At 36.9% G+C, this 17746-nt stretch overlaps 1 protein-coding gene across 1 annotated transcript in view; it reads right to left on the bottom strand.

Moving 5' to 3' along the window:
• The window catches only part of LOC5575098 (endoribonuclease rege-1), a 113232-nt gene extending 96577 nt beyond the window's left edge, over positions 1–16655 (bottom strand). Inside the window, exon 1 of the mRNA XM_021853136.1 lies at positions 16065–16655. Within this exon, the coding sequence (XP_021708828.1) occupies positions 16065–16415 (351 nt within the window). The 5' untranslated portion in view covers positions 16416–16655. The remainder of the gene's footprint in view (positions 1–16064) is intronic.
• Between the last annotated feature and the right edge of the window lie 1091 nt (positions 16656–17746).

Raw genomic sequence — 17746 nt, 5'->3', positions numbered from 1 at the left:
AACAACCTACTCCCAATAGAGTCCTACTACAAAGCCAATCTGGGACGGCAATTCCCAGAGTATGAGGTAACACCCGGACCGAGTAACCATCGCGGATTCGGCTGAGGAGGCCACTCAACGACAACGACGACTACGAATACGCAAAACGGAATGAATGAGTGGCAACGCACATAATAACCCAAGCCGCAAACATCCCCGCCCGTCATCATTGCTGCGGCGCGGTGTTAGATAATTTAAATTGCTGCACATGGTTGGCGAATTGTTTCCATCCAGTTCAGACACAGACTCTGCTGACTTAAATACTGACTGACCAAATGCTGATGGTTTGGTGGCCTCGTCTCTCTGTGTCGATGGATGACGGTGGAGGAGTTTGAAGCGAGAAAGATGGTCTTGATCCACACTTTTTGGACTCCGAGTAGATTGGTGGAAAATTAACATTTTGGACATGGGATTTCCTGTATTAAGGTGCATCGTATAATGTGGTGCATGCTTAACGGCTTTTACGATCGCCTGATTCGCATCAAAATATGTCACAAAGCAAAGTACATTAAATCCCATTTTTAATGTTAAACACAAATAGTTTGTTTGAGAAACTATAATCAAATATACACTCAGGCGAATGGACTATCGAAATACGATTCTACCTCATTACCCCGAATGACCCATTGCCCCTAAAGACATTACCCCGCATTCCGAAATTACAGGGCAATGTCATTCAAGGTAATTGTACATTCGGAGAGAAAGCATTCTGGGTGATGGAATTCGGGGTAGTGGCACTCGGGGAGATAGCATTCGGGGTAATGGGGTAGAATCCGAAATACATAGGAACCCCTTATGAAAATTCGCCACAAGAAATCGAGTTGAATATCATAGATTTGCCTTAAGAAACCAAAATTAGGAAACAAAAAATGTTTTCGCAGCAACCTGTAATCGTACCAAGAACCTTGCAATCGATAAACTCGTACGTAGACCACGCGCCGATCGATGTCTTGATGTAGGGTGATGCTTAAATGATACATGAAACGTTCGTATTGCAATAATCGTTCTCTCTTTCCATAAGGCAAAATGTATGAATTTCGATAGTCCAGTTCGCAGCGTGTAGTTTCTAGAAACAATAGAGGTTTCATTTTGTACAACTCTAACCCAAATTCGTATCAGGTTTCCATGCAAATCTGCAGTGAAAGATAAGACAACATGCATGATTGCTGAAATTAATTTCCACATTGAACATTTGATAATTACAAATAAATAATTTTCCTTTCAAATTACGTGGACAACACATTTAAATGTAGTAGATCACCAGTGGCGCTGTTGCCACATAAATGAATTTTATTTCATTGTAACCTTCAAGTCTAGACCAACATAAGAAATGATTAATTTCATCAAAGCCTATCCATTGCACTTCACATCGGGTTGGATTAGTAACATAATTCCCTATAATTTCAATTTTTCGAAATGCCATTTGCATAGGTTATTATGGAAATTCGAATTTCAACATCGAATTTCTCAGTTTGTTGCTTTTGTTACATATTGTTTTCAAATCTTGACCTAGAATTGGATTTTTTGAACGAGCATGCTATTTTGATAACGAACAGATCCTGGAACGTTTGGAATCGTACCAAAAACCTTTAGCATGGCTTTGCTTTGAACCATGAGACTAAAGCCCCAAGCACAATGTGAGCGGCAGCGCGGTACAACGGCAAAACGGCAAGCCCATCTTGAGCTACACTCTACTTGTCAAGTCAATGTTGAAAAGGATTCAGTCAACATGGCATTGATAAGTAATGTGTAGATCAAGATGGGCATGCCGTTTTGCCGTTGTACCGCGTTGCCGTTCACATTGTGCTTGGGGCCTAAGGAAGGTCATCAAACTGATTCCACTGATTCCAACTGGTGGGGAACTTGCCTTTGGAGCTGGTCTTCTGAAGAAAGGCCTCATGCTGAGGATAGTGGGTTAGATTCCCGTCAGCCCGAAGAAATCCTCCTTCGGATCGGAAAAATTCTCGGCTTCCCAGGACTAAGTGTTTTTTGTACTTGCCAAACGATATACAAATGCAACAATGGATTATCGACAAAGAATGATCTATGTTTAGGAACAAACATTTAGCCATTTGCCATTCTACGCCTACTTGTCCAACGTTCTATGCAAATCTTGTAGACCGCGGGACAAATATGCGTTGAACGGCAGTGTACATCTAAGTTGTAAAACCAGCATCAACAATTATTGCGGTGCCAACTTTGACTCTGACTATGGTTTTATCAAGTTAAAACTATAAATATCCATAAATATCTGTAATCAAAAATGAAATGAATGAATTCCAAACGGCATAGCACCTAAGGTCGGGCTACAGAGGTGGAAATATTCACATCACGAAGCACCTCACGAGTGTAAACCAACAAAACAAACATGACAGACTCGCAAACAGGCATGTTGTGAGTGAGTTCGCACCTGCCTGCTCGGGAGAACATACTAAAAGAAATATCAAAAAGTTCGCGAACAGTAACTCGCGAATAACCGAACAAGGTTATTATGGTTTTGGCAGACAAATCAATTGTATATCCATCAAACCGACAGTAAATTACCAGTTTGTAGTAAAAAAAAACCCTTGAAAAACAGAAATCTTGGAGGTAAAATAACTTTTTTCCCAAAAAACGCTCACGAATCACTTTAGCTTCGTTTACTCGCGAACATGACAGATGCGAGTAAATTAACGCTCTGATGCTCGCGAGCATTTTGCTTAGTTTTTGTTCCGGTTCAGCAGACATGGGCGGGTATTCCATTAGAAAGCGGAGTCTGGTGTTGAAGGATCCTGGGTGGCCATCAAATTTGCATTTTCAAATTCCCGCCTTTTTCCCCGGTTTTCCCAGAAAAATTATCAAAATTTTCCCGGTTTTTGATTGTGCTCATAGAACGCATCATAGTTCTTTTGATTCACTTCGGTATAGGGTTTTTTTTAATGCTTCTTCTTCTTCTTTTTGGTATTACGCCCTCACTGAGGCAAAGCCTCTTTTTCAACATTGTGTTCCTAAGAACAAATGTGGAAGTTCACAGCTATTAACGGAGAGCTTTATTTGCCTATTCGAAACATTGCTAACCATTGAGGAAACTGAAAGATGTTTAAGAAGTATAGTGTAGTAAAGTAGAAATTCTTATTATATATTTTATGTAAGGGCGATTCTAGGCATATCATAACATGCTTTGAAGTGAATGTATGACAAAAGGTTGAAAAGACAAAAGGTCGAAGAACAAAAAAGAAGGAACAAAAGTTCAAATCAGCAGGGCAAGAGTTCCACCCATATATTATCTAGCGAAAAAATTTAAACTAAAACCTACATATTATCTTTCAATTTGGCGAAATTTGTCTGATAAAGCTAAAAAAAAGTCACTACAATTTCAGGTTTTTGCTTAGTTTTGAGAAAAACTGTTATTTTTTGGTTATTTTACAATTTATCCCTTTTTGGGCATTTCTGGACACACATTTGAAAAGGGCTCAAGAGGTCTTGGACCTTTTTTCAGAAACTTGAATGTTGAGCCCTTTTTAGCTTGCCCAGGCAAACTAACAACACTATCAGAAAGATTGGTGTTAGTTCTTCCTGATAGTGGTATTGATGAGCGTGATCGAGTTGAATAGGGCTTAACAGCGTCTTGCAAAGCCAATGTTTACAAATATCGATGTATCCTTTTAAAATGTTTGTCCAGATTTTTTTTTTGTTAAAAAACTTTTGTGTATTTTCCTGCAAACATTAGTTTACAGCTGGTATAGAGCGAGTGATGGCGCCAAAGCTCATTAGCTAGGACATAAGGTGGAAATACCTGTGCCCCATCCCTGGAAAACAAGCGCGCATGGAGTGACATTAACATTCTTAGCTACGTCACTCCCAACTTTTATAGAAACATTTGACCCACACTTGTACCTAGTTACAAAACATACACATGCGCTTAATTTGAATCCGGTCGTATCATTCGCTTATAGTGAATCCTAGACCATTGCCCTTCCCTATACCCAACACATTGACATCTATGAGGGCGTTGGTGAGTCGCTGACCTCTCTTAAAGTAGGTGTCATACCATCATCGGCCGGCAATGTAAATTTCCATTTCTTTTCATCTCTGACTTCCGATTGGACAGCTATTTATTCCGGAATAGTTTTCCATAAGCAATTGGAATAGGAAGGGTAAAGTAACCAACATGACAGCTTTCAGTATGCAATCTACGAATTACACCGTTACCAAGCAACGCAACGCAAACATTAGTATGTCTGTCGTAAAAGTATCGATATTTTTTTTCGGTCAGCCAATTTTTTTCCTCCATACTAGATACGAACTCTTGCTCCACCGGTGGGGAAGAAGTTCGTTCAAAGCAATCAATTTTGAAACTGTTATAACTAAAAATAGGTACATATTTTGACACAGGTTTGTTCAGCAAAATTGTAGCCAATATGTTGAAGGTTTACTGTGTGGTATTTATTTCTTTTCGAATGCTATAGATTTTCTAGAAATATTTATTATTCCACTAAGGTCGAACTTTTGCCTTACCTTACTCTAAATGTATGTAGTAGTAACTAATCTAAAATTATGTCTTCGAGGAAGTTTCAGAAAATAAAAAGGACTATAAGAAAATAAAAATATGTGTATTAGTTGTCACATAAATGCTTGAAAATCATTCGAGCCATATCTCGCGAACAAATTTGCAAATTACTACTTAAAATCTACATATAACCTTAAATTCTAGCGCGCAAAAAAAATCATTTAAAACGACTATTTTTGAGTACATTTCAATAAACCGTGTTTTGGACAATTTTTTGGTTAAAATTTAATGTGTATTTTTTGCAAACATAATTTTATGGCTTGTAATAAAAGTACTGAGATTTTGAGTTTCAGCCAGCGACCTTTTTGCGCCACACTTAATTCGAACTCTTGCCTCACCATTGGAGCAAAAGTTTGTTGACAAACCATTTTAAAACTCTTACAATATCTGCAAATGGGTAAATATTTTAACACAAGTTTTTCTTCAGCATAATTATAGCCAACATGTTGAAGGATAACTGTGAGGTATTTATTTTTATTCAACTGTTATAGTGTTTCTGGAAAGGTCGAAATTTAGCCCCACTTTACTCTAATGTAATACACAACGTCGTAAATTTCCACTACCGATCTAAACATAAATTAGCATGGAATCCAACTTATTACGCGACAATTCGCATAAATTTACATGACGTCAATGTAGTTTTACGTAATGTGTAATGTAAATTTGCGACAAACTTGTCAATCTCTTTATGTGCATGATTTAACACGCTGAATTATACATATTTTTTCTGTGTATACGAAGGAACTGAAGTATGTTATCATTTACTAGCTTGGCTTAAGCACCATATAGGTTGAAAAAAACCCACATGTTGTTATCGTACATTCAACATATTCTGATGAACAAATTACCACAAAATTGGTAAATAATGTGATGATGATGGGACCTTCCTAAGCCGAGTGGTTAGAGTCCGAGGTTATAAAGCAAAGCCATACTGAAGGTGTCTGAGTTCGAATCCCGGTCAGTCCAGGATCTTTTCGTAAAGAAAGTTTCCTTGACTTCCCTGGGCATAGAGTATCATCGTACCTGCCACACGATATACGAATGCGAAAATGGCAACTTTGGCAAAGAAAGCTCTCAGTTAATAACTGTGTAAGCGCTCATAAGAACACTACGCTGAGAAGCAGGCTCTGTCTCAGTGGGGACGTTCTTCCTCTTCTTTCTGGTTCTGGCATTACGTCCCCACTGGGACAGAGCCTGCTTCTCAGCTTAGTGTTCTTATGAGCACTTCCACAGTTATTAACTGAGAGCTTACTGTGCCAATGACCATTTTTGCATGCGTATATCGTATGGCAGGAACGAAGATACTCTATGCCCTGGGAAGTCTAGAAAATTTCCAACCCAAATAGATCCTCGACCGGTGGGATTCGAACCCACGACCCTCAGCTTGGTCTTGCTGAATAGCTGCGCGATTACCGCTACGGCTATCTGGGCCCCCAGTGGGGACGTTAATGCCAAGAAGAAGAAGTAGATTGATTGAAAGCTTGCATTTAACATATTTGTAGTAAGAATGCGACTTCCCATATAATTTTTATTGACATTTTCTCTTAGGTTGACCAAAACCGGTGCTTTTACCTTACTTGGTTAAAATTTGCTCAAAAACTACACTTTACATACTCTTTGTTAGATATTTAAGTCATTTCGATCAGTTGTTAAAACTGCACTCACTTTTTTCGAGACGAGCCTGGATCGAGACGCTTTTTTATACACCTTAGAACAAAGCCATATGTAAGCCACAAAATACGATAAGATACGGTTTATAATCTTACATATTAGCCAAAATTGAAATCGGTTTGATTTTTGATCTATGAAAATTTTCTAAAAATATCAAGTGCAATAAGGGAAATCGAAACATCAGTACTGAAAAATACATACTATTATCATGTATGTATGTAAATACTTTTAAAGAGCAAATGAAGGGTAAATGAAAGTTATCATTTGAAAACTGCATATTGTACAATGACAATAATGCATTCGCCACCACATTATGGCTGTAATCGGATCAGGTGGAACCCATCGATAAATCTCAAATCTGTCGTTTGGTAAGTCACTCCAAAATTGACGGATCTGTGTCCAATCGACTGAAACGATCGAGGATAATATTGCCTCTAGAAAAATCACTTTCATTCACCGCTCTACCACCACAATCATTACCTACCTATCATCATCATCATGATCATCAGAAGTATCACCAGGCGCATATGTTTATCGCCCCTTACGACATTCGCACAAAATAAACTGACCAAACCAAAACGAACCGGATAAATCCACGGGCGGATTGGGCAAGGCCTGGAGAACCAAGAGGGCAGGGCAGCGTTGCGTTAGCGTCGCTGACGACAGAGAAAAAAAAGTGTATCCCGGAACTGGACTGAAAGAGGTTTCAAGCAGGCCGGCCGCGTTACCGAAATGAAAGCCGTTTGTATACAAAACACTGGGTGAAAACTGGCGGATCTTTTCTGCGCTGGAGACACTATGGGCAGTTTCCATGAAGCCTAGTGGCCAAAAATATGGTTATGTAATATATGTGAGTTTTGTTTTCAATCAGTGGCGCGGGAAGTGGGTAGGACAGGTATAGAGGGTCTTGTTTCCCGGGCTCGAAAAAATCCCGGGATTCGGGATTTTATTTTACAAAATCCCGGGATTTCCCGGGATCCCGGGACAAAAATCAAATGCTTCCAAAACGACTTTAGAACGGACGGAGCGGGTATTTAAGCAATGTTTAGTTTTATAGAGCAGAGTCATAATAACCAAACCTGTTTTTGAAGGTTAAGTTAAATTATAATAAACAAAACCAATGCTATCTCAGATTTCGTTCAACAATATTTCACCAATTTACAGTTTCGAAGTCAATGGTTATTTTTTAAATTAATTTGAAACGAAACGTAATGCATAAAGTAAAGGTACAGATGATACCAATCACTCTCAAATTTTACAAAATCTAATAAAATCTAATCTCATGACTATGCAACTTATTCACATTGTTGTGTCATATGGAATCTTCATTAAAATTATTGGCATTGTCATTAAAATTATTGGCATAACAGCCACAGGCATGTTAGTCCTGGAAAAATGAAAGGTACACCGGGCAAACTAAAACGGTTATGGAAAGACAAAATGGCATCGATAAAATTTTAATATAATAAAAAATTCAACCACCAAAGCATTTGTTGACAAATGAAACAAACCGTGGAGAAACCTGCCAAAGTTTATTGAAAATTACTTTCCTAACATACCAGAAAAAAACAATAAGCAAAAGTGGCCTTAAACCTCAATTAAAACGCTTATTGAATAAGCTACTTGCAATAACTAAAATACATTCTTGCATCAAAAGTCACCCATAAAGCATGCAACTTATTTTGTGCCATTATTTGAAAATAATTCAACAGTATTTTCTAGTTCAACATGTAATTTCGGGAAATCCCGGGATTTTAGTAAATACCCCGGGATTCGGGATTTTTTAGATCCCGGGATTTCCCGGGAATTTTGTCCCGGGATTCCCGGGACAAGACCCTCTAGACAGGTAGGACATGTACTACGCACAAAAACGCCTGGGTAGGACAGTCAAAGGATTGTCCTACCCATGACCCAGCAAAAAAAAAAAAAAACTGCGGAAAGTTTGGAAGTAATTCTTGAGAAGTTACTGGAACAACCACAGAGAATTATCAGAAGATTATTGAAGAATTTTTGGATAATGCATTGGATTGATCTAATATTAGTCGTATCGTGTTGATGGTGCTAGGGATTTCTGAACGTGTGATCACTCTTGATATAATCTATCAAAGCATTGCTGAATCTCTTGGATCAGGGGTTTTCAGCCTTATCGGCTCGCGGAGCACTTTTTGAAATAAAATTGTTGCGTGTAGCACCTGGTCTTCATCACCACTCCGTTCGTAAACTGAACTTTTTCCAAGCTTAAATCGTCCCTATAATTCATACGAAAATCGTGAAGTAAGATTTATGTTAACATTCGTTTAAACTGAAAACTTGATCGATTGGTCATTTTCTATTTGTGGCAAATAGATCAAGTTTCCAGCTCAAGCGGATTTTCGATTTTTCAGATTTGTGCTAGAGAGCAGGTTTGGCTCCGATTCATCTTAGTTTTGAACTTCTGTTAAAATTACAATCTTAAATATTTTATTTGATTGTGAAAGCTTTTGTACTTCAGGCTTGTACTATGTTAAAATATAAAATAGGGGTGTTGAGTTTGACGGAAATGGCCTATCAGGCATTAAAATGAAACTTTATTTCAATATTGGGATATGTCAATATTAAAAATGACAGAATGGGTTTGTTTAAGACATTTTCGAACTTCAGTTTTTACTTTGAACAACTAAGCGACATTCTTTAGCGGAATACATCTTTTTAGGTCTACAATAATGTGTTTGAATGGATTAACCACAAGTTCAGCACTCATATACTCATAATGTTGATAAAACTCATGAAATATTCTTAATTTTATTAGCACGGTATCAACATTTCAATTATTATAAAAGTTGCATGTTTCTCAGATATTTTTATCCAACGAGGATAAGTATCCCGACAAAACTATCACATCCAGAAAGCTTCCATATTTAATTTGGCGGGAAGAATTGGATAATTTCAACTTTCCGATTTGTTTTCCAAACTAAATTCAAGAAAGTACAATTTTGCAGCTATAACTGTTCCGTACAAAATTTTCCTTGACAATATATTTTATCTAGCCTATAACGAAATATTAGCTCAAATCTTGAACGTTTTTGTAAAGATATCCGAGATACATGAATGTTTGATAATGAACGAGATTTTGACACCGCTGTGTATAAGACTCGTAAAATGTTTGTTGTGTCATTTACTATAAAGTGAAAATGAATTAAAAACTTCTAAACTTTCAAGAGCACAAAACTAAAGAACAAAACAGTGGTCCTAAAGGAAATTCTAGGTATGGCTTGGTTTAGTATAATGAAGACCGTATTTTAAAGCAAAAAGAATAGCTCTTTCAAGGCATTGGTTCAAATCTTCAAAACTGTCGCGGAGCACCTGCCAAGGATTTGGGGAGCACCAAGTGCTCCGCGGAGCACGATATGAAAACCGCTGTCTTGGATGATTTTTAGAGCAATTTTTAGAACTTCTACATCACACTCTCTAGAAGTTATTGACCGATTCAGTATTGACGTAAACATTTCTAGAAATAGTTCTTAGTTAATTCATGAAACATTATTTGACAAAATTTCGACTTATATCTTGTGGCATCATTCATAAAAATATTTAGAGCAAATTGAAAGATTTTTGTTTGCAAAATTTCTGAATAAAATCCAGTGAAATATTTAATGGAGTTTCTGCAGGATTTTTCAAACATTTTTCAAGCATCTTAAGTTTCTCCTGAAAACTTTTGCGATTAGCCGGGTCACAAAAACTACGCAAATTCACAGATTTTTTACTGTTCATCCATTTGTTATCTAGAAATAGATGAGGAAATTACAACTCACTGGTTGTAAATTCTTGCCTTTTGGTCTATTGTTGTCAAATGTGTTTAACAAAATTTATTTAAAAAGGATATGAATATGCAGAGTACTCATATCTTTTTAATATGAATGCTAACAAAAGATGATCCAATGATTGATCCTAAAGATAAGGCTGGTAGTAGTTTTCTCTTTAGATACCTAATCTCTATTTTAATGCAAGTCTCTAAGAAGGCTCAATTTTTATTGGAAGGTTTCTAAGGTATCTTTTTTAAGCAAATGGTCTCAGAAATATCTTTTTTACTCATTCTACTTGCTTTGAATCCTGATGAAAAATTGTACAGACTCCAAAAAAACCTTCAGAGACTATGTATAACGAGTCCAACAGGATCTTCAAGAATTTCAAGTCTCGGATTCCCTGAAAAAAAAGCTTCAAGAATTATCATAGTGATTTTATTTTTTATTATTTATTGTAATCAAGTAGGCTATTGTAAAATGTTATGTAATCCCCCAAACAAAATGACACATTAGTGTTCTCCCGTTTTCCCGATTATTTAGGATGCTTTCCCAAAGTTTTTCTTCGCACGACCACGTCGCATCCCTTGTCGAGTGAAACAATGAAAAACTTACTTTCATCCGTTCATCCGTTCTCAAGTTATTTTGTGACATACAAACACCACTACATTTTTATTTATATAGATACTTACAAGGTCTCCTACAGGGATCTCTCCAGAAATTCATCTAAATATTTCTCTACCAATTCTTCCAGCATATTGTCGAACGTCACAGCTACTACCTCCGGTAATTTCCTCAGATATTACTTTGATTTTTTTTTTCAAAAACTATAAAATAATTTCCCCTTTTTTTCATTAATTCTCCAGTTGTTACTCAAGGAAATCTTCCAAGGATTTCTACAGAATTTCTTCCGAGAACATCCACAAAGGTTTATTCCATAGTGTTTGAAAAAATAGCTCAAGGTTTTTTTTTTTTCGAGAAACCTAGCAAAAATTCCTCCGCCTGTGTCATGTTGAAGTTATTGATTCAATTATAGAAGATGTTTTGACCGGGAATCGGGACTTTCTTGAAAAAAGAATTTTTGGAGGAATTCAGATGATTCCTAAAAACAATAACGAAATGTCATTTCTATGGTTCTTCTAGGTAAAATTCAGACTGAATTCTTGAGGTATTCTTCACAAAATTCTCAGTAAATTGTCCCCTCACTTTCAATTTCCAGTCCAGTTTTTAACTTCATTGTGTTCAAAATATACACCAACGTTTGTCCTACCCATAATTACGAACGTGGACGCGCCTCTGCTTTCAATGATTCATATAGGCCACTTGTGCAACAATTGTTGCGAAAACACAGTATGTTTCATTGAACAAATACATTGTGTTCACAACAGGGGCGACTCGTAACCTCACTTTATACCTGTTCTACGTTACTAGAAATTGATATTTTGACAAAACTACTATCTAATTCAAAAGATAAATGATTGAAATCGACTATTCGGACCATTCCCTACTAATTAGATACGCATTTGTTGTGAAAATCCAAAAAAAAAACTATACGTAGAACAGGTAGGTTTGAGGTTAGGGAATCGCCACTGGTTCACAATGAATTCTTTAGTTTTCTAAGAAACTCTAACTTTGACATGCTATATCAACAAAACTACAAAGGATCTTGCTCTGATATTTGAGGTATGTCTCACTATTGAATGAACACAAATAAAATCTATCAGAACAAGTCATATTTCAGATTTTTGGCCACCTGATCGCCCATAGTTGGGGATCGCGGTGACCAACCTTCCGCGCTCTCCCACGTGCACCAACTATGGACGAATATCCGCGAATAGCTGCCATCCCGGTCAGTGGTTATATGACATGTTGAACCAACCAGTTGTTCCCCCCCTGCAGTAGGTATCCCACAAAATAAGCCATCACGGCCGCCAACGAACGAGATGATCATAATTCATAAAAGACCGACCCCAGGGCGGACCTCCGGGTGGATGTCTCGCACCGAATTGTACGTTTGGTTGGGAGCTCATCCGTATGCGTATGGAATGAACGTTCCCGGGTAGAGGTGAATAACAAAATGCTGATAAAATAAGAACAACATCATGTTCAACCATTTTTATTACTCTCAATAATGAATAACAAAATATACTATCATGGTAAAATTTGTTATTTGGACAAAATTAATAAACAACAATACATGTCATTGAAATAACAACTTTGCCATCATGGTAAAATAAGTAATTATTTTGCTATATAATGACTCTTGAAAAGGTCTTAATGGTAAAATTTGCTATTAATTTGTCATTCTCCTCTACCCGGGTTGCCAGCTAATGAACGACTTGCGGCGGGCACCAAACGCAGTTGACAAATCTCGAAAACTTATTCAAACAGACTCAAGTCAAAAAAGTATACAAACTTACTTTATCGATTCTACGTGTTTCGAAGACGAAATTCTACACATTTTGCTCTAAACTAACTCGATTTTCCACTTTTAGAACGTTTACTTTCCGGAATTACAAAACGACGAAAGTAAGATTTTCAACTTTCGCTACCTAACCACTACTTTCGCCGCTCCGCTGTATGGAGAGACAAAGTGACTTAACCACGAATCAAAACAAAACACTACTTGAGCCGATTTTACACTGGTACAAAAACGTCGAAAGTAACTGAATAAATCGGCTTATCATTTTGTAATAATTTTTTTGTGGGAAATAACAGGAACTCCCTAGTTTTTGAATGCGAGCTATTTGTATGCAAAATTTAAGCAATGTGCACGGCGAAAAAATGTGAAAAAGGTGATTCATTTTAAAACAGTTTTAGAAGACAGGTTGTGATTCTTCTGAATTAATTTTCTCAAAACTGTATGGAAGTTACTTACGTCGATTTGAAAAAGTAATCGAGAAATAATGCCGCGTATAGGTCGATACCTACCTATGTAAGTGGCGGCTACATAATCAACGACACGAGGGGGGTCTTCGAAACCAACAGTAGTGGCGGGCCGGATGTGAAAGAGAAATTGGAAGAAACACAATAGGAGAAGAAGGGTAGATGAGGAGGAGGCGGAGGAGGACCCTACGCGGATACAGCTCGATGCGATGCGCCGATGCACATTGATATTTTCGAGGGGAAAAGTCGACCAAGTACCTTATGAATGATTTAAAGCTGATTCTGCTTCTTATCATTAGCATTACTTGCTCATTTGTATACAAACTGCTTCTCCATTTGAGACTGATAGTACATAACATAGTACCCACATTCGAAAGAATTGCATTCTATGTCCCTAAGATGTTTGAAAGTTTTTAAATTTCGGATGTAAAATTGAAATCAGCAGGCAGGGAAGATATTTATCATCTACAGGTAACATAATACATGTAAACTGGGTAGAAACATGCGCTGAAAGAGACGGGGACGTCATCGCTAACAAAAATGTGACCAGCGCTATTCAGATATCATGCTAGTTTTTTTTAACAACAACAATGAGCGGCCCGCCAGAAAACGTCATTCGAACGTCTCGTAAAATGACTTATTGGCCTTGTTAGGGCTCTACCCCATTTGGCACAAAGCCGTTTGGCATAATATCCATTTGACATAACGACCATTTGGTATACTTAAAATGATACATCTTTTTTTGTCATTTCAATTTCATTTTAGAATGATGATATTTGACTGATATAATGTTCTTTAAAATTAAATCTTTTTCCACGGAGTGTTTATAAATACACCCGATTCTGTTTTTGGACGGGGGATGCGTACCGTGCAAAAAAAAAATTCAGTTCAAAATTTCAAAAACCGTGCAAAAAAAGTAACACCATTTCTCGACGTTTCATGCAAAAATAAGGTTTTGGCGGAAAAATTTGTATGGAAACTTTTTTTGCACGGCCGTGTAAAAAAAATCCGTGCAAAAACAGAATCGGGTGTACTAATAACTTTTAAGTGTAGTGAAAAATATAATTGAATTTTTAGATTATATGAGATAATTTTACAATCAAAAATTGAGTGCTCATTTCACCCCATCGGTAAAAAATCGACTCAAAAAATGACAAATTTTGAAAAATGAAAAACGAATGAACGATTCGTTCGTGAACTTTATAAGACAATGGAAATCATACTGATCTAATGTATTGATCTAAGAATTGTGTGAAACCATGCAAACATCAGAAGTTTCCATAATATTTTCAGGACTTTTATCGACTTTTTCTTAAGGTGGCCAAACTGCCCCACGTTTCCCTACTTGAATCGACCGTTAAAATCAGTGGACAATGATAAGAGTGTGACGTCTGTTCGTCTATTTATGAATCTTAGAGATCTTTTGCCTGAAAAAAATAAACTAAATAAGAACCAAAACAAAAATAAAAAGAAGCCTAACAATAACCAGGAAATGAGGGGTTTTTTCCTCACAGGATTTGACCAATCATTTCTCTAAGATTGTGTTTTAAACTTTTTATAGGGAAATGATTTCTTCAGGATTTTACAGATTTCCTAAGAGATTTCTTCAAAAATTTCACTAAAATACTTTGAAGAATTCAACCGGTATTTTTTTCTAAGAATATACACAGAAATATCCTCAGGAATGCCCCCGAAGATTATTGCAGGATTGTTTTGAAAAAAAAAACAAGTTCTCCAAGAGTATCTCTAGTATTTTTTTCCAAACTTTAAACATTTCCAAAGAAAATTTTAGAGTAATCTCTGATGAAATGTAAGTAATGAAATGAACTCCTACAAAGATCTCTTATAGTACTATTAGCCCTCTCTTTCCCATGGTAGCTCCAGAGCTCCACTAGTTTTCGACGAACTGGAGACAACCCGAATTAGATGAATACTTAGTAATAGTTACTAGATCATGTTTATATACTCATCAGATTAATCCTAAAGTAAACTAACTGTTTCAATATTAAAACTATTGATAAACAATCAATTTACTATTGAAAAACAACTAAAAACTTTTTTACCGAATTCGAAAAATTAAGACCATTTGCAACATTGTTTGTTCAAGTACTTTTGATAAAAACACTTTTTTCGTAAAGAAATAGTCGATCAAAGTCGTGGGAAAGAGAGGGTTAGACTTTTGAGGAGATCTTAGAGCATATCCTATTTAAAACCAATTAATTGAATCTAGGATAATATCCTGTCCTGCAGAATTTTCTGAAGGAATCCATTGAAAAACATTGCACGGAATCCCCGAAGAAATTTGCGTATGATTGATTGGTGGAATTGTTGTAGCATTGATTAGTTCTTCTCTTCTCCTTTTTCTCGGCATTACTTCTCAGCTGTTGTAAGAGCAATTGCACATTTATTAACTAAGAGCTAGCATTTTTAAAATTTCCATATTAGACCATTGAAAAGCAAAAAACACAGAAATACTCGCTAAAAATTTATACACAAAATTATGATTATTACGGATACTACATTAGATTACTGAAACCAGAATAGGTTCATAACGAACTTGATGGACAGACATATTTCATACACGAACATATTTTATACGATGTCCTATAAAGAGTATTTCATAAAAAAATTGAATAAAAGGCAAAACTTGTCGTTTAAAGGGATAATAATGGACTTTCTTATGAGTTTGAAGTTGCAGTAATTTCGAAGTATAAATCCATAAGTCGAACATCAGGCTATAATTCCATGAGTAAAGCTTAACATTTCCTTGCATTTTTTGTGTCCATTTCAGTGCTATATCTTGCAACTCTCCACACTTTGTTACTCATAGAATCAAACAGACAGAACTTAAACGCATTGCTAATCGGAATACGCGCACGACGAAACTGGTATAGGTAGCTAGCTATAGCTTATCGTCAAGCGATGCAAAAAAGCAAACCAACCGACGAAACTTGTTTCAATCGTGAGTGGCGGAATCGAACCTTAATCTGGTCCCCGTCCGTGCCAAAAACCAGTTGTCTGATAGAAGCATTGATATTAGAAATATCAAATTTGGCTGGGGTTACATAAATCTAAGCTAAAAAAGAGGAGAAGTTTTATCTAATCGTAGGAAGGCAGGCTACTTAAACTACGCCACTTACCTGTATTTGGTTGATTAGATCACCAGACATCGTCACTACACCTACAACTCCCCTCGTCGCTGGCCCTGCACACGCCCCTCCCCCAGTAGAGCCAGCTATGTCACCCGTCTCAGCGTCCACAACACTTCCGGATTGGTCACAAGAAACCTGAAACGTCGCGAAGGGGCCCGATTCTTCCCCAGGGCCAGATCCCAGCTCTGCACCCAACTTCACGCCGAACAACGCAGACAACTTTTCTGCGATCTGACCCCGACTGGCCAGATATTTTCGCCGGATCCGTACGGTGGCCATCGCTCCAGCTCCAGCAAAACCCGCGAACGGAACACTGCCTCCGATATTAGCATGCTCCATTGCGGTCGTCTTCTTCACTTTCTGCTATTCCCTCACTCACTCAGTAGAAACCACTGGCCATATTAACCACACTATCACACTAGATCTCCGAGGGCAAACGCTGGATTTCGGATCGCCAGCAAGCTAAAATACCGTCGGAATTTCGCACAAATTCTTTCGAACTTTTTGCGACGAAAATATTTTCAATTTCGCACTCGCACCAACAATCACAAACACTGCGCCTTCTGACAGGTGAAGGCGAACTTTTGAGAACTGCGCATAGAAGGATTGATTATTATTTCTATTGATTTTCCAACAATAATTCTTCTTTGAAATCAATAGCAGGAAAAATACAATTTGAACGTTGTTTCATTACATATTTTTGAAATATTTGCTTACATAAAACATGATAATGAAGGAAAAACAACGTTAATCACGATTACTGCTTCACCTGTTTGGGATCTTATGAAATGTTCGGCTTCTGTTGTTTTGGTGACTCGCATCGATCTAGTGCACAAGGTACGTTGTGATAAAGGTACGCCAAACACATGACGTCATTCTCATGGTACACGGAAAATGCGGATACCCGAGCAAAAACAACGAACGATCACAATATTTTGCGTGAAGTGTTGTGCAAATGGATTGTTTAGTGATGAAAAATTCGCAATTTTTTGTAGCTTGATCAAAAGAGCACATTGTAAGTGTAACACGACTTTATTGCGCTTTAATATTTTAATTTATGTATAGTAAATTATCAAAAAAAAAAAAGATTAAAAAATATTTTCATTCCGTCGACTCAATTTACATAATGACAGCTCGTCCCGAAGTAAAATTTGCCGAGGGGTGATTCAAACACGATGTCCATACTAAATTCAAACGTGTTTTAAAAATAGTTCCAAGGCACGAAAAAATATGAAACTTTGGATTCTGGCTCAGCTTTGAACGTAGAATTAAAATATATAAAAAACAGGATACCCTTAGAGTATACTGTACAGGAGAGAACCCAAGTAACCATGGAGCATTATATAATTGCATATATAATGCAGCTGCATTGTCGTAAGCCTACCATTAAAGTAGTTTAAAAGTGGAAAAGGGCACTTTTACAGTTGAATTAATGCAAAAAGGACGATAAAGCAATGAAGCAATTTATAAAGTAATATTAATGCAGCAGTACAATTTACAACGTGATGTTAGTGCATTGATACATTTGTAATGTAGGGTTAATGCTTTATTGCTTGACAGCTCTTGAAATTTGTTGAATAAAAGCAATGTTGCATCAATGGTGTTGATATGCAGTAGAATACGTGCAATGTTATAATGCTTGTGGTTACTTGGGAAGCTAGGTATAGCAC

This window comes from Aedes aegypti, chromosome 3, assembly GCF_002204515.2.
Source record: "Aedes aegypti strain LVP_AGWG chromosome 3, AaegL5.0 Primary Assembly, whole genome shotgun sequence".
Lineage (NCBI taxonomy): Eukaryota > Metazoa > Arthropoda > Insecta > Diptera > Culicidae > Aedes > Aedes aegypti.
The sequence above is the reverse complement of the archived record's forward strand: the minus strand, read 5'-3'. Positions and strand labels throughout refer to the sequence as shown.